Source organism: Podarcis liolepis (genome assembly GCF_965112155.1).
Source record: "Podarcis liolepis genome assembly, chromosome: 9".
In the NCBI taxonomy this organism is placed as follows: domain Eukaryota; kingdom Metazoa; phylum Chordata; class Lepidosauria; order Squamata; family Lacertidae; genus Podarcis; species Podarcis liolepis.
Window position 1 is genome coordinate 71,904,296 of NC_139564.1, and position 17,787 is coordinate 71,922,082.

Here is a 17,787-nt window from a genome sequence, read left to right on the forward strand (position 1 = left end):
TCATCTCGCTTTACTGGCCGAGGGAGCCGGTGTACAGCTTCTGGGTCATGTGGCCAGCATGACTAAGCCGCTTCTGGCGAACCAGAGCAGTGCACGGAAAAGCCGTTTACCTTCCCGCCGGAGCGGTACCTATTTATCTACTTGCATTTTGACGTGCTTTCGAACTGCTAGGTTGGCAGGAGCTGGGACTGAGCAACGGGAGCTCACCCCGTTGTGGAGATTCGAACCGCCGACCTTCTGATCGGCAAGTCCTAGGCTCTGTGGTTCAACCCACAGCGCCACCCACGTCCCACTTTAAAGGGGATACGGCAACGCTTTTCTTCTAGAAAAAAAAATGTTGTTGGTACTGTGTACCCTCGCGAATCCCCAGAAAGAAGGACTGGGCTATGGTTATAGGCAGAGAAATAGCTGTGGTGGGGATGGAGTTTCAGAAGAACTGCTTGAAATACTCTTCCGCATTCCAGGTTAACATCTACATGGCAGTTCAGGCCTCTCCTTGTCATTCCCTTTGGAACGTGCAGTAGGACTCTCTTTGATGTGGGGAGGTGTGACCTCAGTCCTTGCCAGCCCTTGTGCCAAAGGGGCTTGGAAGGACGGTCATTGCGCCCACCCACAGGTGGTGACTTTACTTACTATCACCCATCTGCACACAGCGGGAGACCATCTTTGACTTGCCAGCAGGAGCTCCCAATGTTTAAAGGTTGTGGGCTGGAATCAATGAGCGGCGGAGGAGGAGGAGTTTGGATTTGATATCCTGCTTTATCACTCCCCGAAGGAGTCTCAAAGCGGCTAACATTCTCCTTTCCCTTCCTCCCCCACAACAAACACTCTGTGAGGTGAGTGGGGCTGAGAGACTTCAGAGAAGTGTGACTGGCCCAAGGTCACCCAGCAGCTGCATGTGGAGGAGCGGGGAATCAAACCCGGTTCACCAGATTACGAGTCTACCACTCTTAACCACTACACCACACTGGCTCTCAGAGTGGGGCACCAGTACTGTACTTAGGACTTTTTCTTGACAATTGTCTCGTCATAGCACCACACCCTACAACACCATCATTTCTAGAAAAAAAATCTTTATTTGCACCAAAAAGCACCGTAAGAATATAATCAAAGGAGAGAGAGAAATATAATCACCAAGGATAGAAAGTATTTGACTGAGTAACTGTTAAAATGCACGTTTCTCTCAAATCTAGGAGGTAATGTAGCAGTGGATCAAATCCCACTCCTTGCTGAACAGAACTACCTCTAGATATCTTACTGATCAGCTGAAATGTTGACCTGAATTATCCATGTAGTTCTTGAGCCCCAGAGAATATTCCTGTCAGAATAAGGCTGAGAAGGAAATACTGCAACTGTTTCAGCAGCTGAGCTCTGCTCTTGTGCTCCTGATCCAAAGGCCAATCTAGACATGATGTTAAATGTGTCAGTGGTGGTGTTTTTAATGCAAGTAGTATGAAGGTGTCATTTGCTCTGGGGGAAACTGGAACGGCTTAAACTTCATTCCCGCTGCAGTCCCCTGCTAGCTGCAGCGAACAACCTGCACCTTAAATGCACAGGTGTATAATGGGCCCTCACCTTGTTCAGGAAGCAACAGGGCAAGACTCATTTCACCTAAAATTGCAGCGCCAAGAGTCCAGGTCTTGGAGGAGCTGGAGGTAATGCCATCAGGTTGTGGATTCTTCTTGCGGATTATACAACAGTGCAATTATACCCCAAACCAAGCGAAAACTATCTGCTGATGAGTTGAGCTAGATTTCCCCTACCAGAAGCCCCTGCAACAGCTCCCAGATTGGAGGAGGCTGAGCTATGTCATTCCTCTGTTGTGAATATACAGTCGAACCTCAACTTGCCACCACCTCTTCTCACGGTCGTTCCAAATCGCGACCGCGGCAAACCCGGAAGTAACCGGCGGGTTTGCTGCCGTTCGCGCATGCGCAGGAGCGGCAAACCCAGAAGTATCCAGCGGGTTTGCCGCCGTTCATGCATGCGCAGGAGCAGCAATAGCCGTTCGCACATGCGCAGGAGCGACAATCGCTGTTTGTGCATGCACAGAAGCGGGGAATTGCCGCCTGTGCACAACAGCGCCTCTCCCAGCGACCTGTTTCGACCTCCGGAATGGATTATGGTCGCAAATAGAGGTTCCATTGTATCAAGAGAACCCTCTCTTTATCGCAGGCCTCGACACCCAGAGCAGAAAGATCTCCTCCAGCGGTGGCATATGCGAAGCCTACTCGCTGTTTGGAACCGGGGCTGAGACCGTGGCCTGAATCTACAGCGGCATTTCCAGAAAGCAAATCAGTGTATAAAAGGCCTCATAGTAGCTGCTCTGCTATATGTTCCTAGCAGGACTTGAAAAAGCACATAAGTGACAAAGGAGACAATTCCCACTGTGTTGCCTGTTGCCAGAAACCAACATAAGTCAGCTATGTGAGCATCGTCCAGGAGTTTATACCCCCTTTTGCCTCAGCAGCACATGGCTGAGAAGGGGAGGAGGATGTTCTGTATCAGGAATGTTACTGTGCCTTCACCTGCCTGGGTCTGGTGGAAACAGCAGCAGTACCTGAAAAGCAATAGCAGTTAGTTAGATGGCTTGCAGGCCAGACATGTAGGCGTTGGGAACCAACAGTCCCATACAAACTTAAGAACCCCCCTTCTGGATCAGGCCAGTGGCCCACCTAGTCCAGCATCCTGGTCTCACAGTGGCCAACCAGAAGCCCCAATGGGAAACCCACAAACAAGCTGAGCACAAGAGCCTTATAGTGGTTTCCAGCAACTGGTATTCAGAAGCATTGCTGCCTCTGGACATGGAGGCAGAGCAGAGCCATCATGCACAAATTCTCCTCTATGAATTTGTCCAATCCTCTTTTAAAGCCGCCATCTAGGTCAGTGCCCACCACTGCCTCCTGTGGGAGTGAGTTCCATAGTTCCAACTCTGCGCTGCCCAGTTCCCATCACACATTGCAAATGGTCGGGAATGATGGTCGCTGGCATCCAGCAAGGTCTAGGCCAGTGTTTACCAAACCTTTGGGGGCCCCACCCCGCCCGCCCACCCAGTTCCATAGAACCATCCCAGTGCTGTACCCCACCCTATAAAAAGCATTATTCAGTGGTTTGCCCAACCTACTAAGGAAGATGATAACACAGTACAGTTCAACTTGGTAACCATTAGTTGTACGTTTCTTAAAAATCCAATATAAATTATTTAATTCAGCAAAACTGATGAATTTGATCCAGTGATAGCAGCTTTTCAAAATCCAATAATCATTCCCACCTTCTGTGCCCCCCTTCCACCTCTTTCATCTTAGTGCCCCCCACGGATGGTACCCCCAGATCTCTGCCGCAGGTTCCCCATCCCTGCAGTGGTTGAGTCACATTTGCTCTATAAAGCCACCTAAGGAACTCTGAAGCCAGATCACATCTCTTCTTACCCCTGGTTTTCCGGGTTGATTTACGCCTCTTCTGGGATTCAGCCACAGCCACTGTATTATCTGGTGCTGGAGATTGCTGCAAGGCAGAAACCTTTCTCCGAGTTCTGGTGTTTGGTACCTTGGCTTCCTTAACCATAGTGTGGTCCTCTGTTTGGGGGACAATTCTCTTCCCTTTCTTCCTTCCAGACTTCCTTGTTCCCACAACATCTTTCTGAGGAATACTGGCCACAGTCTCCAGTTTTGTGACCTAGGAGAGACAAAACAGAGCTGAATTTCACCTCCACAATTCAAGTGTGCGCCTGTGAGATAGAATAATGGAACTGTAGGGGTTGAAGGTCTCAAACCCCACAATTGCAGGAATCACAGAGACAGACGGAGATAAACAAAGAACGATGGGGGAAACTCATTCTTTGAATTCCTCTCTTGCTTCCCTATGGAATGCGAGGGCAGGCAAAGGCACTACAAAAAGTGAGGTTGGGAGAAACTGGATTAATAACATGAAATTTAACATCAAATTGGAACTGCATGTGTGAGAAGAATGGAATGGAAAGAGAAAGAGGGGGAAGGACTATGTTGGAATACAGAACAAAACCACCCCTGTGCTCTGCTATTTTCAAAGGAATGCAAAGGAAACTGCGACAATTTGGAATGTAATCTAACTGGAAAGATAATGGACTATATTTTTTTCAGCTGAAAGGAGGAAAGGAGTCTGCCAGCTGCAAGGTCAGAGGTTTTCCTATTAATCATTTGCAGTTTGGAATCAGAGCGCTCTCCCTAGGCTGAAAAAAAATGGCGAGGACAGTTTATTTGTTAGAACAGAGGGGTCTCTAACAAGCTCTTGAATCACAGGACAAAGTGACACAGAGGCTTTTGGAAAACTGTGAGACAACTGCTTCCCCCGAGTCATGAGGGGAAATATCAACAGTTGGAAGACTGAAGGACACAACATTATATATGGTTGGGACAATATCATGGGAAAATTACTACACGCAGGAAAGAGCAATGATTACAGACTGAGTACCTCACTTGAAACTTTATGTTACTTAATATATTAACACCAACTGAAACCAAAAGATTGCAGTTGTATAAGGGATTACTATCTTGAAGGGAATGTAACTGAAATTATTAAGATTTTGGAACGCAGAAAATGTTAAAGAAAGCAAAGAAGAACCCATCAAAACTAGCATGTGAGGAAGTCACTTTAACTGAATCATATAATTCAGTATATAAATAATTGGTTTTAATAATTGTTTTAATTGGATAAATTTGGCATTGTTATAATGAGGCTGTTATTGGAACAATATTGGAAAATCAATTTTAAAATTCTATTTTTTTAAAAAAAGAGCTGCCTTACCTTGGAGCTTGAGGTATCAGGATCAGGTTTTACTTTCAACTGTCTCTTGCGTGGCTTTCCTCCTGCAAAACAAAACAAAAGGTCCAGTCCCAGTTTTGCCAGCGTTATCTTAAAATGTCTCTGTTGCGTCCAAAATCATAGAAGAGAAGAGGAAGCTGCTTCATTTGCCGACTGGTAGCGGCTCTCTGGTGTCTTAAGCACAGAGATGAGTCTATGCATATCTGATCCTTCTACCTAGAGAGACCTGGGATTGAACCTGTGACCTTCTGCATTCAAATTAAGGGCTCTGCAACTCAGCTATGGTTCTTTCAAAGATCCTCAGTGGGAAGATATTTAGCTCTCCCAGAAGCAGAGCGCCTCTGCAAATGTAGTAAACAGGAACCTGATACTTTGGAGCATATTTTATTTTCTTGCGATTTTGGCATTTATGCCAGAAGACAATTATTAGAGGCCTTACAACTTAACAGGCTCAATTCTATGCTACCAATGGTTCAGGACCTCGGTTCTCGGACAGGAATGATCAAATTACTTTAATACTGGCTGAATTTTTGAGTGCTGTCCATGTAGAAAGACTGGGCCATTATAAAGAGATTTCGTGGTTCTTAATTGATCGGTGATGTGGTAGTGTTATATTGTATTATTTATGCAAATTGATTTTCTGTGAAGTTAAAGATCTGACTGGGACAAACCCTGTTATGCTGAATTCGTATTTTGCACAATTTGTATACGGTGTTTGTTTGATAATGTGTGGTTTGCTATGCCTAATAAAGGATTGACCTTTTAAAGATCCTCAGTGCAGTTTGGGGTTTGTAGTCAACTAAGTAAAGAAGAGACCCATAAAAACTTAACAGCCCTATGTTAGTCATGCCTATGTTACACCAGTGGTGGTGTAGTTGGTTAGAGTGTCACACTAGGGCTTAGGAGACCAGAGTTCGAATTCACCACTTCGTCATGAAACTCACTGGATGATCGTTGGCCAGTCATTGGCCTATGCCTTTAATAGGTCATGCTATATTCTGGATTATGTTATGTTTTATAGATTATGTCTGAATAGGATGAGAGTGTCGGAGATACGTGCAAATGTGTATGTGAACCCGGTCTTTGGGTGGGTGTTTGATTTTCGTTGTTGTGTATACTGTGTATATACGGACAATGACAATAAATTTATCTATCTATCTATCTATCTATTCACTTCCAGCCTAAGCTACTTCACAGGGTTGTAGGGATTAATTTAGACTGAGGGGGTGGGGAGCCATGTAAGTCACCTCGAGCTGCACAGAGAAGGTGGGATATCAATACAACAAATATTAACAGCAATGTGTCTACTCTGAGTAGCACCTCCACAACCTACCACCTTTTGCCTTTGAGCAACCAACCTACATCTCCCAATCAAGCACTGTAGAAGTTGGCCTTGTTTTGGAGGCACATCAGGGTATATTAAGATGAAAGACGTCCTCAAGGAAGAGCAAGGAGTCTCCCTGTTTAAAAGCCTAAATCTTTACTTAACAAGCAGTGTGAGAGGCTGGATCAAAAACTATTTGCTCCCTTCGCAACCCAATGTATTGGTATCCAGGAGAAATCACTGACAGGCGATCCAAGGGGCCCCCAATACTCACCTTTTGGTGCCATCGGTCCAGGATTGCCCTGCAAGGGAAGAAGATGGCCCAGAATGTAATCAGTACAAAAAAACAAAAACCTCATCTTGAGTTTTGGTGCTGGGAACATAAGACACAAACAACTAGGTAAAGGTAAAGGGACCCCTGACCATTAGGTCCAGTTGTGGCTGACTCTGGGGTTGTGGCGCTCATCTCGCTTTATTGGCCGAGGGAGCCGGCGTACAGCTTCCGGGTCATGAGGCCAGCATGACTAAGCCGCTTCTGGCAAACCAGAGCGGCACACGGAAACGCCGTTTACCTTCCCACCAGGGCAGTACCTATTTATCTACAGTGGTACCTCAGGTTAAGTACTTAATTCGTTCCAGAGGTCCGTTCTTAACCTGAAACTGTTCTTAACCTGAAGCACCACTTTAGCTATTGGGGCCTCCCGCGGCTGCTGCACCGCCAGAGCATGATTTCTGTTCTCATCCTGAAGCAAAGTCCTTAACCCGAGGTGCTATTTCTGGGTTAGCGGAGTCTGTAACTTGAAGCGTATATAACCTGAAGTGTATGTAACCCAAGGTACCACTGTACTTGCACTTTGACGTGCTTTCGAACTGCTAGGTGGGCAGGAGCAGGGACCAAGCAACGGGAGCTCACCCCGTTGTAAGGATTCAAACCGCCGACCTTCTGATCGGCAAGTCCTAGGCTCTGTGGTTTAACCCTCAGGTTATTTCACGCTGTTTTCCAGATGCCAAGATTTACAGACCATGACATTTTGAAATGCTCACAGAGGGCCACCTGTTCTCCAACCTTGAAGGAAGAGGGGCCAGCACACTGCAGCACCCCACCCCCAGGAAAGCAACTGGTGTCCTTCCCTCAGGCTCCTACCTGAAACCAGACGGTCCTGCCATTGGCATCGCGCAGGCTCTGCATGCCTGGGACAAAATAGCACTGAGTCCACTCCAGGAACATGGTGTAATCAGACGTCCTAACGGGATCATAACCTTTGCCACCTATTGGGAAAAGGCAAGGAGAAATGTGAGTGCAGAACTGCATTCCCACCCTATCAAGCTGTACACACTAACCCTGTACAGTAGTATATTGGTTTAAGACTGTAATCCGGTCTTAAAACAAAGCGGACTTAAAACAAGGTGTGCTTTGCCATAGAAAGAAATTGAAAATGGATTGATCCGTTCTAGACAATGAAAAACACCCCCTTAAACAGCAATTTAACATGAATTTTACTGTCTAACAAGACCATCGATCCATAAAATGAAGGCAATAATCAATGTTACTGTAGTATAAAATAAATAAGACAGTATTATAGATGAAAAAAATTAAAAAAAAAAATTCTTACGTGCACTGATGATAGTCATTGTTTGGATGGGGGGCTTTTATCCATTTCTGCAGTCATACCACAATCAACCAGTAGCTGAACTGGGTTCCACACAGTCACAAAAACGAAGTCACAAGCCACAGTCACAGGTCAGTCCCATAAAACGAAGTCACAGTCAAAAAACCGAAAAGCCACACAAACCAAAATGCAAAAAAGCAAAAACAAAACCTCCAAATATCACCTCTGTGTTGCACCCGGAGCACTCATTTCTGGGTTGCAATTGGACTTAGTCCAAAACGGACTTATAATAGACTGGACTTTAGTCAAGGTACCACTGTACCTGTTTACTTGGGAGGAGAAGCAACAAGTTGACGGGTAGCAAGGTTTGCCTCCACCCCTCCTCAAATTTCACTCAACCCTGCAAATCCACTTAGATGCTTTTAAAAAAAAATCAAGCATAAATTTTATGAAATAAAAACCCACCCATCCCCCTCAAACCTACACACTTTTGCAGCCCTTGAATGATACACAGAATATGGGGGGTGGGAAGCATTTTGGGTTGTCCTCAACCTGGTCCTTACCCAGATTCACAACCTCCATGGGCACCAGGTGACAGAGCTCCAGCAGGTCGGGGTTCTCCTGTTTCGGCTTCACCTTTTTCCTAGAGGTTAGTCCAGGTGCCTGCAAGGGGAAGGCCAGCAGTCAAGGGAGGCCGAGCAAAAGAGGACCCAACTAAGGTGCTTTCCATACAGCCTTCATCCTTCCTCCAGGTTCTCTCACACATACACCCAAAGACTAATGTGCTAAAAAATAAAACTCAATGGGAGTGCTGGGAAGCAGGGCTCCCTCCATTGACACTGCTGCGGCAGTTGTTGCCATCAGGCTTCCTCTCCCCCCAGCTGTCCCCTGGAGCCAGGCATCGCACCAGGTGGCCTCAGCAGGGCAGACAGGAAGCAGAAGGCTCATGTCATCAGCTTTGCTGGAGGCCCAGCTCCGTCGGGCACCTCCTGCCCCTGAACTGTGCCAGTTGCTCATGGGACAAAACTACAGTGGTACCTCTGGTTGCGAACGGGATCCATTCCGGAGGCCCGTTCGCAACATGAAAAAAGCGCAACCTGAAGCGCCGTATCTGTGCAGGTTTGCAGCGCAATTTAGCTCTTCTGCGCATGTGTGAGCGGCGAAACCCAGAAATAACCCTTTCCGGTATTTCCGGGTCGCCGTGGGACGTAACCTAAAAGAACGTAACATGAAAGAACGTAACATGAGGTATGACTGTACTGTTTAGAAATTGGTGCCTGAGTTTGGGTTTTGAGTTTCCTTCTCCCTCCCTGTTCCTTTTCCTCTGTGTGTGTGTGTGTGTGTGTGTGTGTGTGTGTGTGTGTGTGTGTTTTAGATTGTAAGCTGCTCTGGGAGCCTTTTTGACTGAGGAGCCTGGCACAAGTGGCTCTAAATAAATAAATAAATAAATAAATAAGAAAGAAGCTATTCTCGTGAGTAAGCTGAATGCATGAGTGAAGCTACGCCAAGTAGCTTTGCCCCACATCCCCACACGTCAGATGGTCTGGCTCCCTCATGTCCATGCAAACATCTGCAGAGATGCAGCCAAGGTTTCCATCATGTTTTGAGCCTTGCATGATCACAATTCCAGGTGGTATCAATATGCACCCAAAGGTTTTCTCCCTGCAGGCATGCACACTGAAGAAGGGCGTGGGAACATACGCACAGCCTGTTAGACCAGGCCAAGGGCGGATATAGTCCAGCATCCTGTTCTCACTGAGGCCAACCAGATGCCTCTGGGAAACCCGCAAACAGAACCTGAACACAAGGGCACTCTCCCCGCACTCCTGTGGCTTCCAGCCACTGGTATCCAGAATTAACAGTAGCCTTCAATAGCTCTCCCTTTATCTAATCCTCTTTCAAAGCCATCTAGGAGACAGTTCCATAATTTAACTATGCACCATGTGAAAAAGTACTTTATATTAACTGTCCCAAATCAGTTTCGTTGGATGTCCATGAATTCTAGTGTTACAAGAAATGGAGAAAAATGTTTCTCTGCTCATTACAGTCATTCTGGACTCACAGCTGTCCATGGAGGTGCAGGTCAATTCTGTGTCCAGGGCAGCTGTCTACCAGCTCCACCTGATACGCAGGCTAAGACCCTACCTGCCCGCAGACTGTCTCGCCAGAGTGGTGCATGCTCTGGTTATCTCCCGCTTGGACTATGCAATGTGCTCTATGTGGGGCTACTTTTGAAGGTGACTCGGAAACTACAACTAATCCAGAATGCAGAAGCTAGACTGGTGACTGGGGGCGGCCGCCAAGACCACATAACACCGATCCTGAAAGACCTACATTGGCTCCCAGTACATTTTCGAGCACAATTCGAAGTGTTGGTGCTGACCTTTAAAGCCATAAACGGCCTTGGTCCAGTATACCTGAAGGAGCGTCTCCACCCTTCTGGCGGTTCCCTTGCTGTGAGAAGCCAAGTTACAGGGAACCAGGCAGAGGGCCTTCTTGATAGTGGCACCCGTCCTGTGGAACGCCCTCCCACCAGATGTCAAAGAGAAGAACAATTACCAGACTTTTAGAAGAGATCTGAAGGCAGCCCTGTTTAGGGAAGCTTTTAATGTTTAATAGGTTATTGTATTATAGTGTTCTGTTGGAAGCCACCCAGAGTGGCTGGGGAGGCCCAGCCAGATGGGAAGGGTATAAATAATAAAAATTATTATTATTATTATTATTATTATTATTATTATTATTATTATTATTATTATTATTTCTCCATGCTGTGCTTAATTTTATAAATGTTGAACGTTGCGACCTTCCTTCGTAGGAGAGAGACTCCACCCCCCCGATCATTTTGGCTCCCCTTTTCTGAATCTTACCCATCTCTACAACATCCTTTTTGAAGTGCGGCTCCCAAACTCCCCAGCCATTGGCTGAGGCAGCTGGAACCAATGGGAGCTGTGGTCCAGCGACACCCAAAGACCTAAAGCGGAAGGACAGTGACCTCTCCCACATGATGGGATGAGAAAGGCTGAGCAACAGAGCAAGAAAACTCCCTCCTTGCTTATAGGAAGCCTGGAGTCAGGAAGCAGGGTGCTAACTGGACCTGTGGTCTGATCCAGCGGTCTCCTCCTCGCGTCCTCTCACCTGTTCCTGGGGCTTCAGGTCCTCCAGAACAGTCCGTGCCTTCTCAAAGGGAGGGATTTTCAACCTGGAAGAGGCCACAGGAATGATTTCAAATGACTGCCAAAGAGTTGGAACGGTGAAATTTCAGTGACACACTGCAAATTTCATAAAATTTGATTTTTAAAAAGCCTCGAAAACAGTTTACAAGAAAAATACAACAATGAAGTTACCCATAAGAATTAACAACAATTTAAGACTTGCGAAAAGTTTTAATAAACTAGAAACAGGTTAAATTTTGCATTATACGCTACCTACCTGAGCACAACCCACCCAAGACAGCTCACAATATCAAACACAACGTAATTAACAACCGTTAAAGTAAGCCCCAATTGCAGCAATTTTTCAAAAAAAGCACTTTTCAAAAGGCTAGTGAAAAACATGACACGACAGCAATGTCAGAACTCAAAAACTCTCCCTTTGAGGACAGCTCCTTAAAAGGCCTTGATGGTTAAAAAGAAAAGGGATGGTATCCACAATATACAAAATACTACTCCCAAATCCCGCAAATCCCCTAGGCGCATGGGAGAATGACATAGGCTATAAGATTAACACCACTCAATGGACCAGAATATGGTCTAAACCCCCCTTTAAATCCATATCAACAAAAAGAAAAGAACTCACACTGAAACTCACCTACAGGTGGTACCTAACACCAAGAAAACTAGCGCTAATACGCCCAGGAACCTCACCAAAATACTGGAGAGGGTGCACCTCCACAGGCACATACCTCCACATGTGGTGGGAGTGCTCCAAAATCCAACTATTCTGGACAACAGCCACATGAGAAATATGTAAAATAACTAAGTATTAGACATCACCCCAAAATTGGCCCTACTAAACATCTTCCAAGACAACAATGCCCATTTACACCACAAAGAATTCATAACCCACCTACTTTCAGCAGCCAGAAACACCATAACCAGACACTGGAGAGACCTGTCAGGAGTAAGCATGGACCAATGGTACCAAAGAGTATGGGAAACAGCCCTACTAGAAAAATTAACCAATAAACTGAAACTGACATGGGGACAAACAGAAGAAGACGCCTTTACCCCGGTATGGCTCCCCTTTATCACATACACAGCCCAACAAGACAATGACAATAATCCACCAACAGCATACAAATCAATATGGCTAACCTGATCCAAAACACCCACCCAACCCACTCACACACGAAAACAAAGACCACCACAGCCAACTACAAATGAACAGCCACACCCTAGGCCAACCCCAACCTCTCTCACCACCAAAGGAACACAAGCGAATAGCACAAGCAATGCTGACACCAAACCCTACATACATTAAGTATAATAGAAACATCGCCACCCGACCCCACCCCCACCCATCTTCCCTCCCTCCAACCCCCTTTTTTCCCCCTCTCCCCCTAATGTCTCAACAAATGAAACGGATTTGTAAAAATGTTACATGGAAAAAATACGAGAGACATTACGCTTACTTCTGAAAAACAAGAAAATCTTTAATAAAAATAAATAAATAAATAAATAAATAAATAAATAAATAAATACATAGAAGAATATCTGCTTCAATTTTGCAGCATAGAGGTCATGTGCAGAGAGGGAGTTGCAGAAGCTGGAGGACACCACAGAAGAGGAGTCATCGCTTGTGCCCACGATTATAGTGGTGCCTCGCAAGACGAAATTAATCCGTTCCGCAAGTCTCTTCGTCTTGCGTTTTTTTCGTCTTGCGAAGCACGGCTATTAGTGGCTTAGCGGCTATTAGCGGCTTAGCGACTTAAAGAAAAAGGAAACAAACTCACAAGAACTCGCAAGACGTTTCGCCTTGCAAAGCAAGCCCATAGGGAAATTCGTCTTGCAGAACGACTCAAAAAACGCAAAACCCTTTCGTCTAGCTAGTTTTTCGTCTTGCGAGGCATTCGTCTTGCGGGGCACCACTGTACAGAGGTTTCCAGGACCAGAGTGACCTGGGCAGGAATGTTCCCAGCCTGGCAGACTCTGCTCCCCGGGCGCAAGCGAGAGTCAGACACCTGCTCACCTGTAGAGAATCTCAGCCCGGAGGTAATTGCCAACACCGTTGAAAAACCTCTGGTTTAGCAGAGCCTCGCAGATGGGCTTGTCAAAGGCCTTGTCCGAGAGGTTCCTCAGCACATTTTCCCTGGAAGAGAGGAGGGCTTGTTAAAAGGGCCACTTAGCATCAGTCTTTTTTATCCGAAGGGCCACATCACAACCTACCGGGGGGTTGGGGGCAAAGGCAAAAGTGGCCTGGCAAGCAAGAGGCGTATCCCAGTTCAAGGGCACATTCCAGCCCGGCCAAAGGTCTCAAAGATCTTGCTGAGAGGGGCATGATTTGACAAGAGACCCAAGGACCAGGTAAAGCGGGGGCTGCATTTGCTGCGAGACTCCCCAAGCCCTGGGCTTAACAGGAGCCTAAAGCTTTGCACAATCACATGCTGGAAACGAAATGGCAGTGTGACATAGTGGTTAGCGTGTTAGAGAGCAGGGTTCAAATCCTCATTCAGCTATGAAGCTTACTGGGTGACCCTGGGCCAGAATAACAGCTATGGGGACAGCAGCAGTGGGCCCACGGAGGAGCATATGAAGTAAAGCTGGCTTTCCACATAGGCAAAGTGGTACTTCATACATTCTCATTTTGTTTTTTTAAATGATATTTATTGAAATTTTACAGACAATAAAAGGTTACAAAATTAAAAATAAGAAATAAAAAAGAATAACAATAGTAAAAGAAAAAGAGATACAAAAATACAAAGACAAAACACATAAAAAGTAAGGAAATTTTAAAAAGAAATCAATATTTTCATGTCTTATATTTCATTTACTTGTTTCCTGACCTCCTCACACCCCCCTTTTTTGTATTCCAGTTCACACAGTTAATTCAGCAAATCCTTACCCTCTATCGTTTATCTTTACTCAATATCTTAACCTATTATAACTATATATTTTAAACCATTATCAATCCGAATTCACATATTCTTGTTAATCTTTTTACCAATACCGCTTATTTTCAATCCAACATCCCTTTAACATTCATTAATTTTACAGTATTTCTGCAAGTAGTCTTTAAATTTCTTCCAGTCTTCTTCCACCGCCTCTTCTCCCTGATCTCGGATTCTGCCAGTCATTTCTGCCAGTTCCATGTATTCCATCACCTTCATCATACATTCTCATTTTGGAAACTAAGTGGGCTAAATTAGAGCCATTCATTTCCCCAGCCAATCACCAGGCAGGGCCTGCTGTTTCCCACACCAATCAAAACAAATCTATCTGATCCAGTCCCCACCTAGAAATATGAAAATCTTTTATATACAAATATATTTTAATTCTATTACTATTTCATTGGGGTTGGGTTTTTTTTAATAACTACGGGGTTGCCCCCCCCCCCAATGTTTTCAGCTGCTCCTATTTTATCTGTAAGCCGCCTCAAGTTCCTTTTGGGGAAAAGGTGGGGTATAAATAAATAAAGTCAGAACAAGACCACCTCCCATTTTTGAAGGGTCTTTTCTTTTCCCAAGATGTCAGGAGGAAGCCACTTGCTTTCATAAATGAATGAGGGGGGCAGGCGAGAATTCTACCACTGAACCACCAATAATTTTCTTAAGTCAATAAAAAATAAATTAAAAAATAAATGAATGAATGTGGATGTGACGAAAGGGGCAGCAGAGGAGGTGGGAAATTCACCCAAATTGAGGGGCCAAAACAACTTTACCAGCCCTAGATATTATGCCACTTGGGGGGGGGGGCAGGGGACACTGTTTGCTGCTCTGCCTCAGGCGGCAAAGCGCCTTGGGGCAGCCGCTATAGGCGATCCTCACCTGAACTTCTCATACTCCAGTATCACGCAGGGCCCTCGGTCCACCTGCCAGGAACTGCTCACCTCCCATCGGCCAAATCGGCGGAAGTCGACGAAGCAGAGAACGCGTTGCGGGCTTCCTCGGGTGTAGAAGCGCAGGTGCGCATGCTTTGGCATCTCGGACACGGGGACAAATTTGAAGTTGCCAGACATACCAAAACGGAAGATGATATCCATTGGCTCTTGAGCTGCCTGCTTCCCTCGGGCTGCAGAGACCCGCCTTTTGGAAGGAGCGGGGCTCTCCTGTTTGAGAGGCGTGAGGGTGACTTTCAGTTCCTTGCCCCTCGACACGGCCGAGATCAGGTACCTGTCGCTCTCAAAGGGCACCTCCGGGTTCTTGCTCACTTCCGACTTCTCCACTTTACCCGAGAAAACGAGGCCCCCGCACTCCTCATTGATGTACCGGCTGTTTAGGAACAATTCTGGACCTTCCGGCATCCTAAAGACGTGGAGGAGCTGAGATAGGAGACACGGCTAAAGGAGCAAGAGGGAAAAGGTGAGTTTTAAAAATGTTTCTTAAAGAGAAGGGGTGGAGAGCCTCGCACCTGGAATCCCAATGCAGCCCTCCAGGTATCTGTATACAGTGGTACCTCAGGTTAAGAACTTAATTCGTTCTGGAGGTCCGTTCTTAACCTGAAACTGTTCTTAACCTGAAGCACCCCTTTAGCTAATGGGGCTTCCCGCTGCTGCTGCGCAGTCGGAGCACGATTTCTGTTCTCATCCTGAAGCAAAGTTCTTAACCCGAGGTACTATTTCTGGGTTAGCGGAGTCTGTAACCTGAAGCATCTGTAACCCGAGGTACCACTGTATGGCCCACAGGACTCTCCCCAGGCCACAGTCCTCACTGGCCCCACTCTGCACCCTCCAGGAGTGCTTTTACCTGGCTGAAATGTGTCCTTCAATTCTCCCACTTGCCTAGAATGTGTAGAGACTTGCCCTGCTGCACCAAAGTAAAAGGAAAGCTGTTGCTCCACCCACTTCTGCCTCTGGCCCCGCCCACCACTGGCATGCACCCCCCCCCAAAGGATGCAGAGACGGGAATGTGGCCCCCACAGGCCCAGACAGAGGGGGCGCTTGATTCCAAAGGGGTCAGCATATTTATCTATATTTTCCATGTTGTCTTTATATGCAGATACGGTTCAAGCCTTGAAATAATGTTATTTGTCAGCATAACTTTTGTGAAAAATAGTTATATACTTATTTATAAGACTTATCCCCAGGGTAAAAAAGGGGGGGCACATTATCTACCTGCCTGGCTCTGCAAGGCCCTGGGCTGGAAAAGGTTTCCTGGCCCTGATCCAAAAGGGTGAGATTCCCAGGTGGGAGAAGAATAACGAACATCCATTAAAATATGCAGTTATAAAACAGCGAAAAGTAAACAAATGCAAACAGGAAGTCAGAGATTAAAGTCGCAGAAGGGAAGGAACAGTAAACCATTAAAGGACTGAAATCAGAGGTTGGAAATGGAGGTGTAGCAGAGATGACAGGTGATAAACGGGGGTCTGGGAAGAGGCCACTCAGCCATCAATCTCACCTGGGGCTGCTGGCTGCCTCTCAGTCTGGGCATTAAGCAAAGAGGGAGGAAACCAAAGACAGGACATGGAGCTCCTTGGAGATAAAAGCGGGATAGAATCGCAGTAAATAAATAAAATTAATTAATTGAGGAAATGGCCAGCATAGAAATGCAGTATAGAACTCTGGAGGGATTCGGGGGAGACGCCTCTTTCTACTTACGGTGATGCGTTGCCAAAGCCTGGGAGAATTCTGTGCTGTTTGCTGCTTTTTAAAAAATATTCTGTACCACCAACAGGGACTCCCAGGACTCCCTCTCCACGGGACACGGCGTCTATTTGGGCTTTCCTTGAGTCCTCTACCGTTGCCAACCTTCAATAAAATCTTAAAAATAAAGCTATAGCGCGTGCTAGACGGCAGGGCAGGAGATGGCGGCGCCGGAGATGGCTTCCAGGAGGAGCGAAGGGAAAGGCGCTCTGCGTATGCCCAGAGGCTTCTCCTTGAACCGCCCGAACGGCTGGTTGCATAACCGCAGCCCCGAGCGGTTCCAAGGACGCAGCGCCCGCGCGCTTTTAGCCGCCTCTCCCTTTTCCTCCGAGGGCGCAGCTGCCTGGATGGAGCCCGGCTCCGACCCACGAGGGAATCCGCGCAAGAAGCGCCCCTCGGCGGGCGGAGAGGCGCGTCGCTTGTCCCTTGTCGCGCGGAGGCTGCGCTTGCAAGTCTCGGAGGGGAGGGCGCGCGCGCTTCCACGCCCACGCAGGGGAGGATCCGTGCCAGGACAGAATCCGATTAGAGCTGGGGCGCGCCCGGCTCTGATCTCGAATTTGGGTGCCCCCAGGTGGTGTTGGGCTACGCCCCCCCCCATCATCCCTGAGATTGGTCCTGGTGGCTAGGGATGATGGGAGTTGTAGTCCAGCGACACCTGGGGGTACCCAAGTTGGAGGAAAGCCGGAGAAAGGAAACTTCTTCATCCTGCAGAGTCTACGGAACTCACTGCCACTGGAGGTGAGCGGTGACGGCGTGAAAAGATTAGACAAGGTCACGGAGGAGGCGGCTAGGGAGCGCTTCTAGCCAGGAGAGCAACCCTCTGCTTCCCAGTACTGGTTGCTGGAAGCCACTGGAGAGGGCTCCCCGTGTGCTCAGCTCCTGGTGGTGGGCTTCCCATCGTGGGCGCCTGGTTGGCCATGGTTAAGAAGAGCAGGCGGGGCCCCATCCAGAAGACTCTGCTTATCCTGCTCTTATGCTGTCCTTTTTAAAGTACCCCAAGTTTATTCAGCGTTTAAGGATTGTTTTTTCTTTCATTTTCTTTAAAGTCAGGCAAGGGAAGGGATAAATAATGAAAAGTTAGGCACCGATTCTGACTGGGTCCTTTTTCTTCTAATCCCCTGCTTGTTGGGAGATTGTTCAAGGAAGAGGGGGAACCAATGGCCCCTTAAAATTGTTCTGATATTTTGATCTTGCTGTACCCTGCCTTGCGACCATATGGTGGTTAAGAAATCCCATTATTATTAACCATAGCTT

At 46.8% G+C, this 17,787-nt stretch overlaps 1 protein-coding gene across 3 annotated transcripts; it reads right to left on the reverse strand.

The window, feature by feature from the left end:
• Nucleotides 1-1,056: 1,056 nt before the first annotated feature.
• Nucleotides 1,057-17,428, reverse strand: NEIL1 (nei like DNA glycosylase 1). Of its 3 annotated transcripts, XR_014516015.1 has the most exons (11): nucleotides 16,489-17,428; nucleotides 14,717-15,228; nucleotides 12,922-13,041; nucleotides 10,870-10,933; nucleotides 8,298-8,397; nucleotides 7,269-7,393; nucleotides 6,399-6,426; nucleotides 4,783-4,844; nucleotides 3,429-3,675; nucleotides 1,973-2,560; nucleotides 1,057-1,917 (listed from the first exon to the last, which is right to left on the reverse strand). XR_014516015.1 is itself a non-coding variant. In XM_083460607.1 (10 exons), exons 2-10 carry the CDS (start codon nucleotides 15,190-15,192, stop codon nucleotides 2,514-2,516), a joined length of 1,269 nt encoding a protein of 422 aa, XP_083316733.1. In that variant the 5' UTR covers nucleotides 15,193-15,228; nucleotides 16,489-17,428; the 3' UTR covers nucleotides 1,057-2,513. The 3 variants fall into 3 exon arrangements, 2 of the variants coding, with proteins under 2 accessions (XP_083316733.1, XP_083316732.1); XM_083460607.1 differs by having other exon boundaries at nucleotides 1,057-2,560; XM_083460606.1 differs by lacking the exons at nucleotides 1,057-1,917; nucleotides 1,973-2,560 and adding an exon at nucleotides 3,188-3,293 and having other exon boundaries at nucleotides 3,401-3,675.
• Nucleotides 17,429-17,787: the final 359 nt, after the last annotated feature.